Source organism: Athene cunicularia, assembly GCF_003259725.1.
Source record: "Athene cunicularia isolate RWA chromosome 10 unlocalized genomic scaffold, athCun1 chr10_part1, whole genome shotgun sequence".
Classification (NCBI taxonomy): domain Eukaryota; kingdom Metazoa; phylum Chordata; class Aves; order Strigiformes; family Strigidae; genus Athene; species Athene cunicularia.
Genome location: NW_020799112.1, coordinates 18,391,871 through 18,409,459, shown reverse-complemented (window position 1 = coordinate 18,409,459; position 17,589 = coordinate 18,391,871). Strand labels below are relative to the sequence as shown.

At 40.1% G+C, this 17,589-nt stretch overlaps 1 protein-coding gene across 3 annotated transcripts in view; it reads left to right on the top strand.

Moving 5' to 3' along the window:
- Positions 1 to 17,589, top strand: part of PDE8A (phosphodiesterase 8A) — a 129,940-nt gene that overhangs the window by 77,146 nt on the left and 35,205 nt on the right. For all 3 annotated transcript variants that reach the window (XM_026855795.1, XM_026855794.1, XM_026855793.1), the window contains exons 2-4: positions 12,894 to 12,950; positions 15,343 to 15,533; positions 16,693 to 16,749. In XM_026855795.1, the coding sequence (XP_026711596.1) occupies positions 12,894 to 12,950; positions 15,343 to 15,533; positions 16,693 to 16,749 (305 nt within the window). The remainder of the gene's footprint in view (positions 1 to 12,893; positions 12,951 to 15,342; positions 15,534 to 16,692; positions 16,750 to 17,589) is intronic.

Here is a 17,589-nt window from a genome sequence, read left to right as displayed (position 1 = left end):
ATAGAGCTCCTTCTAATTCATCATTTTTATCCAAGTGAAATGAGGATGTCACTGCCCGACTATGAATGATGCAGCTTGGAGCTCTGTGGCATGTGACAGAATAGCCCAGGCTCCTCACACATACACAGCTCCAGCACTGATTGCTATCGTAGGACAATCCTGCAAGTCTCAGGTACATCAGCAGACCTTTCTAGATGAGCCAGATAGATTTAGGTGTCAATAAAACCGTGCAGAAGGTGGTAGGTACCTGGTGATCCTAATATTTGGGAAGGTGTTTTACTGCACTGGTCTCAACTCTGCTCACATTTTACAGTCCTTGCTGGTGGGAGTGGAGAACCTGCTTATTTCAGAGATCACACATGCTGCTGGTGTTCAAACAGCCCCTAGGGAAGGGCCCACTGTAGGGCCTGACGACATGTAAAAAAAACTCTGAAAAAAAATTTCCTGACATCTTACCTACATCATAGGGAAGACAAATACCATTTAAAAATGGCTGTCCAGATGATGCATGAAAAGTCCACATTTGCTTGACCAAATGCACCTTTTAACCACGTGTGCTCATGGTTTTATACAGCTGTTTTATGTCTATGCAGTTTGCAGGTGAATGCACGTGTTTACATTATAATACATTACATTCAGTAGTTTTGCATCTTCTTTTCTTACCCTGTGCTCTTATTCCTGCATGTTACAGATCTTTCCTTCAAGCTTTGTAACTGCAGCAAGACTTTCTGTGAAAGTGTCACTGCCATCATACAGCTGGTAAAAGTATCTGATGCAAATATCTCTCTTTCCTGGAAATCTTAAGGTTAAATAGAGATAGTATATATATGAGACTATTCAACATCTATGGAGTATTATCTGTGTAATTATGGTCCTTGTACTTTATTTGAGAAATACAAACATTGTACCTGGAGAGAGTATTATCTAGACAGTACCAGTGTCAATGAACTTTGCGATGGGCAGGATTTCATCTTGAGTGGATATTTAATACCCAGCTGAAGTTGTTTCCCAGTTAACGAACACAGTGGCAGAGTTCTTTATGGGCTTTCTTGCTGATGGGTTATTAAATAGGAGCTGCCTTGTGGGAGACTGCTCTGTTGAGAGCCACAGCTTTAGTCCTGTGAAACTTTACTAGGAGGTGGTAACATATTGGTCACTTGAGCATTTCTAGAGGGAAAATCATGTCTCTGTAATAATTTTATACCAGCAGTGTCTTACTGGCCTATCCAGCAATTATTTTGTAAAGGAAGAGCTACTCGTAGGCAGAATGTGCAGAGATTGCTTTGTATCAAAGATAATGGTAGAGTTGATTTTTTTTTAAACAGATTTTTTCAGTTAAATAAAATGGAGGGTGCCCACCACAAATCCAGATAGAGTGAAATGCTGTTTGTGAGAGAACTAGAATGAAAAGTTGCTTTGCTGCATCAGATTCTACCTAATTATTCTGATTATAATGAAAACCCCACTTTACTAAAGACATGCAAAGTTTAGGGGGATCGGCATAACTGTAAAAAGGTTCTGCTGTACTTAAGGGGAAAAAAAAGATCGATCCAATCTACAGAGCGTGTAATATTTAAGGAGCCCTGTGGGCTGGCAGAAGCACTGTGTGTGACTGAACCAGACTCAAGCAGAAAACCAGTGTCAAGTTTCAAACTACCCTGTAGGTCCTCAGAAATGAAGAGGCATCTGTATGAGAGGAAACCAGTTACTCATCCCCTCAGCCAGTGAAGTTCCTCACAGTCAAAAGAAAGAAGGGATCCCCAGTGCTCTTAAATCCATTTGTCTGTTTTCCTCCTTATGATAAAGCCTGAAATTAACCTCTTGGATTGGTCATTAGTGTGAACAAGCAAAATTAATGCAAAACTCTGGAGTGAATAAAGGATGTACTATGAATTTCCTCCTATTTTTAAAAAAAGACATCTTTAATATGCCTGCAGCCTGAAGTCTTCATTTATTTTAGAAAAGCTTTGAGTGCCAAACCCCTCTCTTTTGGTTTTCTTAAATATCTGTAGATAGTTGCACTCATCCTGGTAGACCTGTATTCAATAAACAAAAATAGTGAAATGTTTATTATCAGTATTGAACGATTCTCCTTCACTATACTGGCCTCTGTCTCACTGATTTAGCATTTATTCTACCTGTGAAATTACATCTCAGAGACTGCATCTTTGCTGTCTTTTAGAGCAGTTCCCAGGCAGGGTACCAGGTAGAGCACAGGTGAGTTCGTGCTTAAGGCGGGCAGAGCACACCTTTTGGACCATACAGGAACCACTTGCCAGTGGTGTCCAGCAGGTTCACGGACACCTGAGTAAGCTGTGTGAAGGTTCATGGCAAATGGCTGAGAGAATGGGGAAGAAGGAGAAGGAGACAGCTCCATACTGTCACCATCTGGACTCAGAGGACTAAAATCAACTGGTGCATCCAGGATGCCCACTTAGGTGAAGGCTGGAGACGTGTAAGATAACGTAGCAATCACAGGAGCGCCTGTGCAGTTCCCAGCTGGTCAGGAGGAGTAATCTCAGTTTGCTACCTGCTCAACTGCAATCTGACAGCGGTTTGCTGCAGACCGTTTGACACTGCTTGGGAAATGTATGCTTTTATGATAATGAATGGCACCAGATAGAAAAAAATGACTGAACTGTGTCAGCACAAGCAGTGGGTTATTAATGACAGTAGAAGCAGCAAGTTTTTTCCATAACAAATGGAGGCTTAGGACAAAATATTAGAGCTCTTCTAGGAAGCCTAGCAGATACACTGACTGGTTTATGCTATTTTTGTGCTGTATGGTCTTGCTCTGCTTGGTCTGTTTGTGGTGACTGCAGTGCTGATAGATCAAGGCATGAAAACTTTGTTTGACATAAAGAAAGTAATTGGGAATCTTCCTGATAGACTGGAACTTCCTTTTAGTCAGCTGGCTCTGTTCAAATCCAGATGGTTCAAGGAAAACTGCCATTGAAATTCATGTGTGTAAAGAAAAAAAACCTGATAATGATGGAGATCTGTTATATCCTGATGCATCAGTAATCATCTTTAAAATAAAACTATCAAGCGTTATCCACTAGAAAGAAGAGGACTAGCTGGTAGATAGGAAACAGATTAGTGCTTATTGCTAAGCTCAAGGATCTTGCAGAATCACAAGAGAGCAAGCAGTTTTAATAATATTAAACAATGGAACTACTGTGCCATATTTAAGTCTCCCAGAGTGCCGTGCAGCTCAACTGTTAAAGTGCAGGCAGCAAGAATTTCCCTCTGGGCCAGAAGAATGTAGTATTTGTATTAAAGCGTCTGCTCAAGTGGGGGGATGGAAAGTCAGCTACAGCCTGTCTGCGAAAGTAATACACCTGAGGCAGCAGTAGGTGACTGAGAAGTTCCTTTCCAGTTAGACAAGTTGTTGGTAAAGCTCAAGATGGATTTATTTGTATGGAGTGATGCAAAGCTCAACATATTTAATGCTTGGGCTTCGAATTGGCTGATGACCTACAAGACTTAAAGACCAATATCTTCTCTGTCTTCTTGGCTAGCCTTTACATCTGAGTAGAGCTTATTTCTGCCAACAGATGGGAGAGGATAGCACACTGAAACTTTTATAGCGATGCTGGTGTATGAGGAGTTGGTTGGTGCCCAGAGCTTGGTTATAGCTCTCCTAGCCAGTGGAGTAGCCAGACTTGTGTCAGGTGAGGGGAAAAGGGGAGAGGAAATAGGTCTTTCAGCCTTCTGGGAATTGCTAGACGCGCTGGTTTTATGTGCCTGCCTTTAAAGTGTTTTGTGAGATAGAGTGTGGCTGATCCTGTTTGCAAAGGAGAAAACAGAGCAGTCTCAGTGTTGCTGGGAGTACAAGGGAATAGCTGCAGAAACTCACAGAGGTGTAATATCCACACATACGTGCTGTTCAGCTGCCCACAAGGTAGCGTCTCACAAAGGCAATCACAGCCCTTAGGTGCGAGTAACCCCAGAATACCAAGGATGCCTCACTTGGACATTTGCTCTGAAGTGCAGGGTATTCTAGCTGACTCTTGAATTTTGTCAAAAACAAATAAAACATGGAATTAGGTGCTAGTGCCTTAAATATTACCTCTTTTTTTTCATCTGAAACAATTCAGTTTCTGATTGTTGCCCATTCTATTCCTGTTACCCTTAAGCTTGACTCTCCAAAAAAGATATAGGCTTAAAAACTACATTTGGCTTTGAACGGCTGAAAATGTTCATACTACTTTTTTTTTTTTTTTTTGCATTGATAAAGGCATCCATTTCTGTGACCTATGTATAGAAAACCATTATTATAGGGTTTAAAAAATTCTTCTAAAGTACAAGCCAGATCATTTAAGCTGTTGTTTTTCTCTTAGTGCAGAATATAACTACAAATGCACTACAGCATGCCCTCACCACACAAAAATATTTGGCTACAGTTTAGTGAGCAGCCCAGGATCTGACATGGGGAGAGCTCACAGCCTTCAGCCGAAGATCTGTGCATATGTGGCCTGAATTAAGAAGTCCTTGAAAAACTCTCAGTCAGAAAGCAGGGACCTTAATGAAGACCCTAGTGAGCCATCTCAAATCTTTAGATGGTGAAGGCCTAGAGCATTTTAAATTCAGTGCTGGTGGGTCATAAAAGCATTTGACAAAATGGTGACCATGCAGCACAGACCAGTGTTAACAGTATTCACATCTCCAGGGTTGTTGTGGAGCATATGATTCACATTTTTTCTCTTCTAAACAGACAAATAGATGACGTTTCAACACAGCATATAGGTCTATAAGGGATATCTGAATCAGGTAGACACTGCAGCAAATACAGCTTACTAGATTTGAGTAACTTTTGATGTGAGGACTGGTTTCCATTCAACTTTGTTCTCTTTGGACAGAAAAAGTCAGTGTGGATTAATGAGTAGATAGCTTATTCCCCTGACTTGTCAGTGATTTATTCTGTCCCTTTTTGGTGCGTGGCTCGTTGAGAATGAGGACTCTTCATAGGGTGAGGTTTGCACAGTCGCTTTGCTGGAATTTTATCTGCTCACCGTAGAAACTTACAATAACGCTGTGGTTACGGAGTTGTAATGAAAATTGTGTTTTGAGTTATCAGGAACTATTGTTTTGAATTTCGGAAATCCGTGTTTTCCAGATATCAGCTATTATCAAATGGTCCCAATATTACTAGTGCCTGCTGCTGTTGGTTGGCCGGGTAGCAGAGACCCGACAGCATGCCGAGGAGGGATGCTGGGGCTCAGCACGAGGCGTGCTGAGATCAGCTCTCTCCCCGGTGCCTTGATTACTTTGAATGTTAAAATGGAAACAGCAACCATTTCTTCCCCCTAAAACTTTTGAGATCCGTGTAATAGTGCTGTAGGCACACTGAGTGACAAATGATGTTTATTTTATCCCTTAAATACCCTATCAAGAGCTAAAAAATTTCCCCCCAATTGTTAGCATGTTCTGTGTAAAATGTATGACCTTTAACAATGGCAGGGAATGCTGACTGCCTTTTTGTCCTGTTGTTGTACAACATTACCACAGTGGGCCACTTGTCTGGACCAGAGGCCACTCAGACCTTACGACATTACAAATGATAATAAAAGTCACTTTGGGACAACATCAGTAATTATTCCCAACAAAACCGAATGATTCACTTCTGCTAGTGCTATGCATGCAGCTTGATAACGGAAGTTTCCTGTAGCAAATAAGGGGAGAATTTATAAATGGTAGAAAATGGGAGTTCTCAGTTGTGTCTAAAGTGTGCTAGAAGGCAGCGAACCCGATTTCACAACAGTATTACTCCAGTTTTGTTCTAATTTATCTTTACTTATTGCAGTGGAATAACACTGAAGAAATGCAGTGGGGAATTGGGCCCAGAATACAAACAAACATATATAATAATGGTTGGCATGTGTGTGGCAAGCTGAACACAGAGCTAAAAATCATCAGGGCTCTCCTCAGGCCCAGGAGAGACCCGGTGAAACTGGGATAGCCCCAGTGTTCAGCCCTGGTTCTTGGCACCCCAGCAGAGCAGTCCAGTCCCAGCTGGGTGTAGCTTTCTCAGGACCTGGGTTAGCCCAAAGCTTGCCTCCAGAGTGAGCAGTGGAAGAGGGGATGGATTTTAGGAGCAATAAAGGTGTTGTCGGGAATAAGGGAGTGGGTCTCGTGGCTGACAGGGCCAGCAGCTTGATTGGAAAGCTCTGGCAACTCATTATGCTTAATAAAGCTTTCCTTCTCACAAAAACTGCAAGCTGTCCAAATTCTGTGTTGCTAATAAAGTGAATCAGAGGCCAGAGTTTGGCTCTCAGCAGCTCATTTAAGTGTAAATCTGGTTCACAACTGGTACTAAAGCTTAAGAAATGGATTAAGAAAGCAGAGGGTATGTTACCCCATCGTTCGCGCTGTCTGTTATATTGTTACATGGCAGCATCGCAGATAATTCATCTCGGGATCAATTTAAAACAGAAAATAGATAAAAGGAAAAAGATACCGAAACCTCAGGTGATCTTCAGACCTTACAATATAGATCTAAACCGATATTGTTTTGTTGACAGAGATGCATCAGTGGGAACCTGATTTAGATTAATGTAAATGCTAGATTTTATCAAAGTAAATTGCACTGAGTCAGAATGCTACATTATGTAAATTACTGAGTCTGTGACATTTGTCTACATCTTTTATGAATCAGAAATAGGAAGAAATATTAAGGGCTGGAATTAACAGGCTTCATCTAGGTTGAACAGCAGCTTTGGTAAATTTTAATTGCCTTTCAGAACTCTTGTCTTTGTATTTCAACAAAGAATAAACTGACTGCATACAACTTGGGGTTTTTGTGAACCAGGCTTACCTTTGTCCTTGAATCTGTTGAGAAAAAGCAGAAACCTTGGACACTTTGTTCCCTCTTATGCTTTATTCAAACTGTTGTGGCCTCCAAACAACAAAAGAAGTAGCTGCGTGGGGCCAGACTCCCACTTCATTTACACCAAAGTAAATCCAGCATATTCTCTTTGCATTTGGTGGAATTACTCTGAATTTTCACTGTCGGTCGGAATTCAGCCCATGGAGTATAATTCATTTTATGCTCTAAACAGTTGTGTGTGATAGGAAGATGTGCTCAGCGAGTATTTGATGTAATTTCCACCAATGTTAAGTTTGTAACAAAACAGTGCAGTCAAGGTCTGCAAGGAAGATGTGAACGATGATGTTAAGTGTTAATCAGAAAGGGAATGGAAAAGAAGAAGCCAGGTCTTAAATTCTCTCCCTAGGGAGATTTCACTGAGAAAGAAATAGGTAAATAACCATGGATTGGATTAGTATTCATATATTTCAGGAAGTGATAAAGATAGTTGTAAACAAAGAAAAATCTGAACAGTGAAAACCTATAGCAGATCCTCAGCATGGAGACTTTCTTAGCCAGAAATGTTAGCCACGACAAGTCGCAAAGCCCCCCTCTGTTCAGATAGAGGCACCATGCTGGTATGACCTGGGTGGACTAGCTTTGTTTAGACTGAGCGGGTTATTGCCTGGCTTTCAGCATCCAAGAGGATTTGGCTAAGGTTTCTGAGAAAGGGTGTTGTCATATAGAATTTAAATTTCTGCTGTTAATAGATCCTGAATGAGTTAAAGTTTAAGGTGTGTTATAAATCTATGAGTTCATTTGAGGTTTTGGTTTTGGGATGATAAATCTATGCTTAAAAAGGAGGTTAAGAAAAAGGGTATTTTTTCCTTTATAAAATTAATCCTTTTGTTTTTCTTAGAATTATCAAAATTCAGTTTATGTTAACAGTCCTATAGCTCCTAGCATATCTTGATGATCAAGACTGTCAAATCTTGCTGTGGTGAGTCACCTCGTGCTGATTTATAACATGTACTTAGTGTATGTAGAAAGCTTAAGTATATATTTTAAAATTAGGTAAAACGCTTTTTTGTGATGTCTTAAAATATTGATTTGAGTAAAATGATGAATTTTGCTGGCTGTAGTCCATTAGGACCAGTGATAGTCATGTCTAATCACTGTAGTTATCTGTGTCATATAATGAGTCAGAGCCTTGAGGCTGAAGTCTTAATTCAAAGAGGCAGATATTTCGTGTTAAACTACCAACAGAAATTATCTTCTCATTGTCACCTTTCTAAACGTGGATGCTGGGACATACAGCAGCAGTTTCCATCTGCAATCCATTCAGCAAAAGTTTATGTCACTTCTTTGTTCAAGTCAGTTGCAGGAAAAATAAGCTGTCGCATCTCCTCCTGCAAACTCTACCCGGGAAAAGGTGAGATGAGCAGCAGGAGCAGAAATGCTGCCAGCTGACCTTTCAGGAGGGATACTAGGAAGAGGCCAGGGCTGTTCATGGAGATTACATGCCCAGATGAAGAGTCATTCCTGTCATTCTCACAGCCCCATCTGCGGCGGAAAGGAAGCAATGGAACACTGTGGGTTGTGGAGGAGGATTTCAGGCTCTCCAGGACACCAGCAGGTCCTGGTTCAGCCCGTCTTGTGAGTGCGTGGTGGTGCAGCAGCCCACGGGCTGGCTCTGACAAGGGTTATCTTGGGCTGTGCAGGGCTCTGCTTCAAAACATCCCACAAAAGCATCATAAAAGAAGTGACTTAAGAAAATCAGCCTCTGGAAGGAATGTGTTTGCCCCTCCATAGCAGGAGTATTGCATGGGAGTTAATAGCCAAAGGATTTTTTTGGGGCTGAGTCTGCCCTTTTAGGAGGTTTGCTCTCCTCTCCAATTGGTAATGGTAAGAGAGGCATTTTGGAGAAAGCCAAGATATGAGACCTCTAGCAAATAGGAGACCTGTGGGCTGCTTTGATGTGTCCCACACGCTAACCAGACAGTTTATCATCATAAGGAGCATGTAGATCAAGGCGGCTTTATTTCCACCCTTGATTCCTTTCTACATTTATTCATCAAGCAAGTTCATTTAAAGTTTTTCTAGCTCTAGGAAGTAAAAAAACCCAACGCAGCAACTGTGCATACACCATTCCTGTAGATTCTGTTCTGCTAAAATGTGAAGAATGACTCATAGTGAGAAGTACTTTACCAGGTTATATCAGGTCAACGTTGAGTTTGCTGTACTTTAATCACATCAGTCACAGTTGTTTGGGTCTGTCTTTTTAAAGCCCATTTCAGTTGTTTTTATTTACCAAACATTCACTTTCCTCTGGACATTGGAAACATGAAGTATTGTTATCAGCAATTTCAGTGTTTGCAAATTAGCTGCTACAACATGCAGATAATTTCTAGCAAGTGTTAAGCTAGACATATGACATATGACAGCGTATGACAGCTATCCTATGTGTGGCTAATGTCATTGCCTTGGGACGGATCTCACTTTGTGCCAGGACCAGGCCTGGTTTGACAGGACACAAAGTACTGTGTTCAAATAAGAAAGCGAATTTTGGGGAAAATAAGTGATACCAGCAGTAGTTCAGCGGGTCAGAGAATGTAAAATGGCTGCGACTGCTGTGTGTAAGCGTTTAAAGTAGCCTGGAGTTGATTATCTGCTCTGTCTCTAAGCAGAGAGTGTAAACACTTGATGCTGCAGTTAACTGAGCTGCTGTCTGCAATTAAAGCTAACTAGTAGTTGCTGACCCGCAGCCTGCTATTACAGGCATCTCTTGCTCCCCAGACCTGGAGGAACTGAGCTGCAGCTATTGTGGAAGTTGCACTGGCACAGATGAGCCAAAAAGATTTGCGTTTTCAAAAGCCTGTGAATTAGTTACCGTTGCAAACTATTCTAGCATTAAATGTCTTGGAGACCTAGAGCCTTGGGGGCCTGGCTGTGCCCTTGGGATGCTCTGAGTATGGGGGTGCAGTGAGAGCAGGCTGTGCTGTCGGAAGTCTGCAGCAGGATCCCTCCCTCCCATTGGTTTGGTCCCTGGCTCCAAGTTACAGGCTGGCCACTAAGGTTGTTTGGCCAAGGAAGGATTTTCGGAAGGCTTGCATTTGTAGTCAGGGTGCTCAGAGTGTTCTGGGCTTAGATTTTGCCACAGTCACATATGCTGTATTTAGCTGGAAGGTTTGAATCAGCCAGTCTCTGGCAAGGGACCCAGCTCTATCACAATCAGTTCCAGGAACCTACAACTCGTTCTACCTCTGTCTTCTCATACACTTTCTGACAAGTCTGTGCCTGTTGGAAGGCTGTCACATGCATAAATCATGTCTGTCAATCTGAAAATGTACTTGGGTTTTGGTTTTTCAAGTAGGGAAGAAACTTCAAGGAAGAAGTAGCAAAAGATGTGAGTGAATGAAGATGTGTTTGTGGAGTTACTATACATGTGAGCTTTGGCTGGGTTTGGTTTTGTTACAAGCTTGCAGCATTAGAGGTATTTTTAAAGCTCATTTAGGTCACCTGTAGTTGAGAGTTTCTGCTAATCCTTGCTGAAGCCTTGATTTTTGACACAGTATTTAATCGGCATGTTACTTCTCAGTGCTACGAGCAGCACACAAAAAGTTGAAATGATTAATCAAGTTATTTGAACAGATTTCAACAGGATTAAGAATTAACTGGAGTTCACCAAAATTTTCCAGCTGAGATGCAGACTGGGGTTTTTCTTCTACTCAGAACAGCAAGTTAACATGTAACAAGACAGTTTTTCTCATTTGGGCACTGCTTGGAACTTAAGCTTCAATGGTGCGTAGACAGGTATTTTCAGTGTAGAAATGGCCACAGGTTTCTGGCAGATTTCAGGCTCAGTCCTTTAAATATTTTGATGACTATTCACAACCTTTTGAAGAGAAAGAGGTAATAAAAGAGAACAAAAGAGAAAAGCAATAACCCGCAATACTGGGTTTATCTCATTTGTTGAGATTCCCCTTGGACTGGGACTGATAGTCCAAGGGTACGCTGGCCTTCTGGAGGATGGGGTTTTAGAGACGCCCAAATGCCAGTGAAGTTCAGCTCTGGATCTGAACCTCCCAGCTCATGGTGAAACGGAAAACACTTGCTGCTTTATGCTGGCAGCTGGAGCGTACAAACTAAACGTCTCAAAATTTAGTTTGAAGTGTGGTTACGGTCAAGAGAAGTGGCTGTAAAAAGGCATCTCTTTCTTGATAGATACACCCCTTCTGTGTCCTTCAGGCGTTTCTGCTGATGTGACTGATTCAGAACAAGCAGTTACTATTGTCAGTGCTGCCAAACCAGTAACACCGGTGCAAAGAGCTGGATTCCCTCCTGCTGTGGGCATTATCAGCACAAGTATTCTATTTTCTAGTGCACATTTTGAATAATTGGATGATGGGCCACAAGGGAGAATAAAACAGCTGGATTTTTCGAACTGAAGAGAGATTTTTGGTCTCGAAATCAGAAAAAAAATTGCCTGAAGAGTATTCGACCTAAGCTGGTCTGATGAGAATGACTGAGAGTAAATCCAAAACCCCTCAACGTCATTTTAACATCAGCTTTAGAGGCCTTCTTAAATAACGCAGGCAAACACAAATTCCGGTCTTGTTTTTGCAGGTACTGTGTTGCCATTTTCCCTTGACTCATGTTTCTTGCTTATTTAATGTTGCAGTGCTGATTTTCATGTTGATAAATAAATAGAATCGCACATGAGAAACGCTGAGGGCTGAGCAACGGAGCAGTAAGGTCGTAGAAAGAATGGAGCATGTGATTCTAAAAAGATTTTTATGTAGGACATGTTGATGATTCTTTAAAATAATTTATTGGAAAAAATCTAGCCTGCAAAGCGATAAATCTGGCCTTCAAGTGTGGTTTTGCTTTGAAAAACAACAATGTAAAAATGCCACCTTTGTGCTCAACAGATCTTTTCTTTGTACATATGAATCCGGAGATGTCTTCCATCTACTGCATTGCCAAAAGTAATTTTCTTCTGATTTTTTACTCCAGTTACCTTTGAAGAGTCTGTGTAACTACGGACCATTGGTTGGACTCTGTTTCCCGTTTTGAATTGGGAGCATTGTTATTCCTGCTTTTTAGTTTTCATTTCTGAGACAAGAGGTGAAAAATATTTTAAGCACCTGAAAGTGCAGATAGTTTCCTCATGGGAATTCCCAAAGAACCCAACCTGTGTAATCCTGTTAAAGTCTCCCTCTGTATTTATGTGTTGAACTACTTTATAAAGTCCATCCCATACCAGCTGAAGAGTCATTCATGTTCAAGCCTGATTAATGATTAATTGTATCAAAGAGAAACAGTTGTGATAAACAGCACTTCTGGTCATTGACCTCTGTTCCTTGGAGTGACACATGAGACGGAAGGATCCCAGCTGTTTGTACATCCTTACCTGTGCTAGTTGAACAGAATCTAACGTGGGAATCACTGGCATGTGGAAAGCATGATATATGGGCTGCGTTTTTGCAGGGTTTTTCAAAGCAAAGTTGCACGCTGAGTCCATGGATCGTCAAGTACAAATATCTTGAGTTCTGAAACCTTCCCTGGAGGGGCTGGATGGGAAGGTGGGAATGCAGCACAAAGCTCTTGGAAAAAGGAAATGAGTGTGTTTTTGTAGCAGTCTTGGGCACCTGTTACATGTGAAATTCTATGAGCGGTGTTACGTATTTTTGTCTTTTTACTGGAGATTTAATGCTTTTTACTTTAAAAAAAAAGCAATTTTTTAACACTTCCACGGTTTGCAGAATGGCTGGAGTGATACAGAGGATACGGAAAAATAGCAATCTGTCTGCCAAACTTTCATGACTAATCCATTACTTTATGTTTAACATAATAATAAAAAAAATATTTTAAGAGTATCTTTTTTGATTTCTAACTGTGTTAATGCAGCTTAGCACTAAATTTACAAAAGCAGAATAAGACCCTCACGAAGAAGCAGCATCATAATGATAGCAACATAACTGTAAGTCAGTGGTAAATAAGAAATGTCTTCTCTAACAGACTAATTTTTTTTTTCTTCCCTAGGTGTATATGTATTAATAAGATCCCTTCTTATTTCTTCTAGGCACCAGTAACAGATGTGCAGTTTGGCCCTATGAGACTTCATCAAAATCAACTTCAGGTAGTACAACAGCTCAAACTGAAGTCTTAATTTCTAAAACATCACAGTTGATAGCTTCAAATTTCTGACTAGATTTTCTTGGGTATAGAGATCTTCACAGAGCATTTTTGTCAAGTGATAACGTGCACCTACAGATTTTTATCATGACGTTCTATGTGATATCCTAAAAATCCGGCCTAACTCTTTTCTCCAGCCATCTCTCAGCTCATGAAAATAGAGCTATCTGTAGTTCGTTTTGCTCTTGGTTATCTTGTAATCAGTTTAGTGTGTGTCTGGTTTTGTATTATACTGGTAGTCAATTCTTAATCAAAATCTTGTCAAAATGATACTAAGCCAAATGTCCTGTCAAGGTCTGTTACAGCAGCATTATTACTAGCATCAACGAAACTTGCAATAGCTTCTCAAAAGTTGTGATCTTGGCAAAGTATGTTTTTTTGTTATTCATTGTTGACTGGCATTAATTCATCCTCTTTTATCTCTTTATTAATAGAAGTTGTATGTCAGTTGTCCCCTTATTTTATCTGGGATGGGTGTGAGGTTTGCAGATACGTGACTCCTTTGGACTTCCTCTGAAAATTCTCCTGTATCCCAAGGCATACTGAACCATTAATAATCCAAGATGTTCCTCAGTCAGTAATTACAAAACTCCTGAGTGAAAGTAATTTGGACCTGATAATTTGAAAATGTCTGTCTTCAAGAACTGCAGTTCAACATTTTCCTGACCTGTCAGACAGTAATATTATCAAACAGCAAGATCTTAGGACAGTCTCATGCAGCTGTATAAATCAGAACATTCCTTGAATATTTCTGCCTCCTTTATTGTTATTAATTCTTGTATCACTTCTACCAATTTATCCTGGTAATACAGCTAGCAGGTATGAGGGAAGAAGGTAGACAACATCACATTTGTGCCAGAGTCAGTCATGCAACTCACATCTGCTGATTTGCTGTGCTGTTGCTGAAAACCATTCTTCCACTCTTTAAAGAGTGTTTATAAATTAACTTCACTAAATATAGCTCAAACTATGACATGATTTGCAAACAGTTTTGCAGGTTGCTATAAAAGGAATCTGAACTAAATGAGTACAAAGTCCTTTATTCTTACAAAAATATGCACTACATGGAAACGTTAAGATTTACTGGTAGACATTCCACCAGCCTGGTCCGAAGTGTAACCAGCACAGGAATTCCTAAAATCACCCCGAAGATAAACGGCAGTGGGATGTGGTGTGAGTTACACATGCTCCACATTATTGTCTGACCAAAGTATATATCTAAGTGTGTTTTGATTAAATTACTGCAAGATTGGTGTCTTGGGACAGTAGACTGAATGCTGGTTTGGTTATCCATCTTTCCCAAATGGCTGCATATACTGAGTCATCCACAAACCCAACACTAATACAGATCTATAGTCTGTCATTCTGTGTATTCTTTCAGGCAAAACAAGTTTTCTTATACAAAATATTATCCTGATGCAAGCTGTCACATCAGTGAGAGTCTTTCTTAGCAGACTTTATCTTCTGTACTGTATTCAATCCTAAAATTTGAAATACATTTTAGAAGGAATTGGGCCTTATCATACTTCGAGTATATAGGCATAGTATTGATTTTAAAAAGGCTCGGAGAGATTAATATTATTCGCAGTTACACAGCAGGTTAGGGCAGAGCAAATACGGCTTGTAGATGTGAATTCCAGTTCTGGATTTCAGCCATGGTAACCTCCTTCTGTGCTAAAAATCCCATGGCAAGCTTTGCACAGGAGTGACATGGGGTCATACTCCATATACAGAGATACTGCTTATGCTTTCAGTCTTGCTTGAGTTGAGCTTGACCAACCTGTCTGTAGTTTCCAGAAATTCTGCAGAGTGGGCTGCCTCCAGTACTTTGGGGAACTAGAACGAGATGTAAAGGAAAGCACATTTTTCATCGTGCCGTTGAAGCACTGTTAAATATTAATTCCCACAAAGTGAACCATGGCATTTTTTTTTTCTGGAATATGATCCTGGCAAGAAAAATAAAACCCAAGAAAATGGTTTTATGTCAGACAGTTTCAGTGAAGAAAAGTAGACTCAGTGTTATTTTGTGCACAGTGTCTGAAATGTAGGTATCTAGGCTCAACTGATTGCCTAAGCTGCCTTTGTAGAGAGCTGCTTCCCAAACTTGCTCATCCTGTATGGATATAAATGGCTCTGGCAGACTGTTTTATCACTTGAAACACCTCTCTATACAGACAATTATAAAAAGCAATAGTCTGTAGAAAGCAATTCTGTTAAACGCAAGGTTAAGCCTTAGAAGTGACTTTAAAAGACATGTAATGAACAGGCAAAAGTCACAGCATCTACTGTATATGCAAGACTTATCTGTAATGATTCGCTGTCTGCCTTTAACCCAGGTACTTTTAGTGTTTGCCAAAGAAGATAACCAGAGTAACGGGTTCTGCTGGGCATGTGAGAAAGCTGGATTTCGATGTAATATTGCCAGGACACCCGAGTCTGCATTAGAATGTTTTCTTGATAAACACCATGACATTATCATTATTGACCATAGACATTCCAGATACTTTGATGCAGAAGCATTATGCAGGTAAGCACCATTTCATTGTAATTAATGCTTAACTATGTAGTTAACACATCATCAAAGTTTTTTGCTTTTATAAAATCTATCGTACGTTGGTATTTTTTAGTCAGATGTCCACTGGCAGCATCAAATAATGTTACCTCGGTGCTTTACATCTGATAGCTGCAGCATTTTTGTTTGTGTGCTAGGATATCTGAAGCTTGATCGGGCTTGGAGCCACAGCGTACAAATGTCTTGTCGTAGAACTGGGTGGGGGGATTTTTTTCAAATACTTGGTTTCTTGTTTGTACATTAAATTAACTGCAAAGATTGCATGTGCCACTAAGCAATTTGGTGAATACATTCACTTCATTAGTGCTCTGAATTTTTTGAAGTGTCGCTTGCTGTTGAGTAACTCCAGATGCAAATAGGCAGTGTTTTGTGTGCACATTTCCATACCTACAACATTTGAGAATCTGTTATGAAGAGCAAAGTTGCAAACCGATTCCAAAAATACTTTCACCAACTGCTGTAAAGTATGAAGAAAGGGGAAAAGGATTTGCCTTTCTGAGTCTCTCCACAGAGACTTGACAGGCAGTGCTGCCTTGCTTCAGTGACTTTCCAGTGAAACACCCCATGGGAATGTGTCTAGACTAAATAACAGCCTGTGGGGTGGGGGTGGCAGGGTCAGATCACGTACCCTGGGTGAGTGTGGTGGGTTCAGCGTACTGGGACAAAGGCTCTTCTCCTTACTAAACTAAAGCAAGCAGATAAAATCTTTGTCAGGCAAAGACTAGATACCAGCACCGTTCCCCTTGTTACATTTTTACCCTTCTGTCACAGAATAAAGTAAAATGCTGCTTGAATGAGTGAGGCCAAGTCCTTCAAACAAATCCATTACATGTTGTTTCGGAGGGGAGAATTTTTGCTATTCCCCCACTGAGAGTATTTGAGGTTTAGGTTTATCTGCATTCTCTGTGTCTTTTTTTTCATGGAGTCTCAGACACTGATAAATTTATCCTCCTTTCCTAGTGGTCCAGCAGGCTCGGGATTTGATTTTTGTTCTGTTGTTAAACCCTTTAAAGGAGACATTTAAAGAAAAGTACCGTGTGAAGAGTCTGTAAAGTTATGTTTTCTGAAATGTGAGCTTAAAAATATGTTGAATGACCTTGCTTTTTGTTTAAAGGTCTATCAGAACAACGAAACCCTCAGAAAATACAGTCATTATTGGTGTAGTACGAAGGTAAATACTCCTATCTGTACTTTCATGTGATCAACAAAACATAAATCTTAGCATTCTAAAAGTAAATACTACATTTTAAAACTTGAATTAGAACGTCTTACTGTGCTAGTGATGATGTGTTATACCATGTAGAGTTTTCACCATCCTTGACCACAGGACTAGGATAGGATTTTTGAATTCTAGATTTTACCATAGAGGTCTCACTTTGGATTTTTTTTGGTTTGGTTTGGTTTTTCCCCCTCTCCTGATCACTGGGAGCTTTAGGAGTATGTTTCAAATAACCTCTGCAACATCATGTACAGAACTGTGGAACTGCCTCATAGACCTGTATTTTGGTATTAATAAAAATAGCACTTTGAACCTTTCTTGATATGTCTTGCAGTCTGATTAATCTCAGCGAAAACAGGAGGTCTGTTGAGTTACAAAAAAAGATGTAGAACAGTTTGATCAGTTTAAAGTATCATCTGACCACAGAAGTTTTTAAAATAAAATATACTGTGTTATGACATCTCAGTAAAGCAGTGCATATGCTTTTTTCCTCCTCCTCCTCCCTCTGAAAACATTACTTATATATCATAAAATAATATAAAATTAACAAAAATGCAATATATTTATTCTGAAATGAAATAAATGGAAGATAATTTTCTCAAAGTACAATTTTGGGAATATCCATTTCTCAGAAAACATTTATTCTGAAAACCAATTCTGAGGTGTTGAAATTTCCCATTAAAAATCCTGGTTTCCACCACCATCTCTAGTGAGCAAAAGACCCTAATTAAATATTGCAAGGGATTCCAATTGTGAATATCATCTTTGATGTTTTTATGCCAGGAAGTCTTC